Source organism: Pochonia chlamydosporia (genome assembly GCF_001653235.2).
Source record: "Pochonia chlamydosporia 170 chromosome Unknown PCv3seq00047, whole genome shotgun sequence".
NCBI lineage: Eukaryota > Fungi > Ascomycota > Sordariomycetes > Hypocreales > Clavicipitaceae > Pochonia > Pochonia chlamydosporia.
The window spans coordinates 1-1,951 of NW_019154082.1; the positions used below are offsets into that span (position 1 = coordinate 1).

General features: G+C 48.4%; 1 protein-coding gene across 1 annotated transcript; it reads right to left on the reverse strand.

Annotated features, from left to right (window-relative positions):
• Positions 1 to 343: 343 nt before the first annotated feature.
• Positions 344 to 1,474, reverse strand: VFPPC_12665 (retrotransposon gag protein domain-containing protein; the record flags this gene model as incomplete). Its single annotated transcript, XM_018290446.1, has 2 exons — positions 344 to 350; positions 411 to 1,474. The coding sequence occupies 2 exons, from the start codon at positions 1,472 to 1,474 to the stop codon at positions 344 to 346; spliced, it is 1,071 nt and encodes a 356-aa protein (XP_018135600.1).
• Between the last annotated feature and the right edge of the window lie 477 nt (positions 1,475 to 1,951).

A 1,951-nucleotide genomic window follows, 5' to 3' on the forward strand; every position in this document is an offset into this window, starting at 1 on the left:
GTGGCTATAGTGTCATGCGTGTGAGGAATCTAATTGTGTACATGAATGGCGAGCGTTTATTTCGGAACTCGAACGTCGCAGATCAGAAAGATCATGGGAGGTATGCTGCGACGCCTACGCAACGACGAGGTTTAATAGGTGTCTAAGAACGCTTGTTTGCTGTAGAGAGGACGGTCGCGCTGCGGCGGTACCCACTAATATATCTTAATACCGCGTTCGGGGTTTCGCCAATTTCACGCTACGCGTCAGACGCGTTGGCTCGCGTAGCGGTAAATGGGTGCTCCGGAAGCCCCCATGCAAAGTGCAACCAGATCACGTGGGTTACTGATTACTGATTGATTGATTAGGGGCTTACTGATACTGATAACATATCAGTATCAATCAGTAATCAGTACTGATTGATAACTGACTGCTTGTTGAGAAGTCTGCGGTCTGTATCTCTCCGCGGTGACTTCTTACTAAGAGCCCTACTAGCCTTAGTTGTTTCCCAGTCCATTTGGTCTGTGTCTTCGCCACAGGCCGATTCCCTGCTTTGCTTTGGGGGCAACACTGCGCCCTTCTGCGGACCTGTTAGCTTCTGGTGGCGGTTTTGCGGGAGGTAGTCCCGGCTGTCCAAGCGAGAGCTAATAGTAAGGAGTAGCTCGGCATATTCGTTAAAGGTAGTTGGTATTACAGTAACGCTAATTAGTCTATCGCGGAGTGTGTAGTTAAGTGCTCCTTCAAGATAGTTAATCTGTACTGCGTCTTCCCAACTGCCCCCTCCACTATCCGCTAATTCTTTCTCGAATTTCGGGAAAAAGGTTGCAAAGCTTTCTTCTGGACGCTGTCGTAAGGCTCGTAATCGGTCAAGTGCTCGTCTCTTAGCATTAGGGTCGCCATAACGGCGGTTAAGGTAGTCTAGAAAGCAGTCTGGCGATTGGGAGCCGTCTGGGCCACCTTGCTCGAAGTAAGCTGCAGACATGTTCTGAGCAGTACCTTCTAGTCGGGCATAGATATATGAGAATACTTCTTGCTCATTGCGAAAGGTTAAGCGATCCGCTATTAGTTTAGCGCGCATTTCTAGGTACCAAGGACGGAAGTTCTTCCTGGTGCCGTCAAACTTTGGTGGGTTAGGTAGAGATGGTTTCTGTCGGGCTATTATGCTGTCTTGGGCTTGTTCGTAAGAAATAATGTTCGGCGGCGATGTGATATTAAGCACAGGTGGTATAGAGTTTGCCCTTTGAGGCGCCGGGTTGGCGATATCCTCAAGGGGAGTCGCTATAGCGGACTGTAGCGCGCGTATTTGAGCTCTCATCTCTTCACGATCGTTATTCCTTTCGGCGCGGTCAGACTGTCGTTCGGTTTGTAAAGTCTCAATGGTTCGTTGGAAAGCCTGCTGAGTTGCTGCAGCTTGTTCGGACAATTGTGTTATCATCTGCATTAAGAGTTGAGAGGTCCGGCTAGGAGATCCCCCCTCTTGGCTGTTTGTCTCCATCATGAATCTTCTTCTTGTAGGATATCTTATCCTATCGCGTAATGCGAGGCCTTCGTACCGGACGTCTTCGTCCTGTGATGTCGTCTTCTTGTTTGATTGGTATTAAGCAATCGAGCTTTCTTAGTAGAAAGGAGCTTTGGATAATGTAACGGTCCAAGCGAGTATATTGACAACTGGCTAGGAGACTAGAACAAGTATCCAAAGCTAAGGAGGAAAGAAAGAAGAGAACAAGAATGCAAGAGCTCGAAGAGCTCTTGTAGGCTTGTGAGCTTGCTTCTGCTAATCTCGCTTGTTGCTGGGGGTTACCGGCGACAAGGCTGAAGGCAAAGGCGAGAGCGCAAGCCGAGCCACCATCGGGCTCAGCCCGTTACAGAAACGACCATTCTGGGTCCTCTCAAAAAGACAGATAGGATCGCCTTTATTGATTGAACAAGAAATACTTGGTATAATTTCCAGTTGTTACCACGACAGTTATGA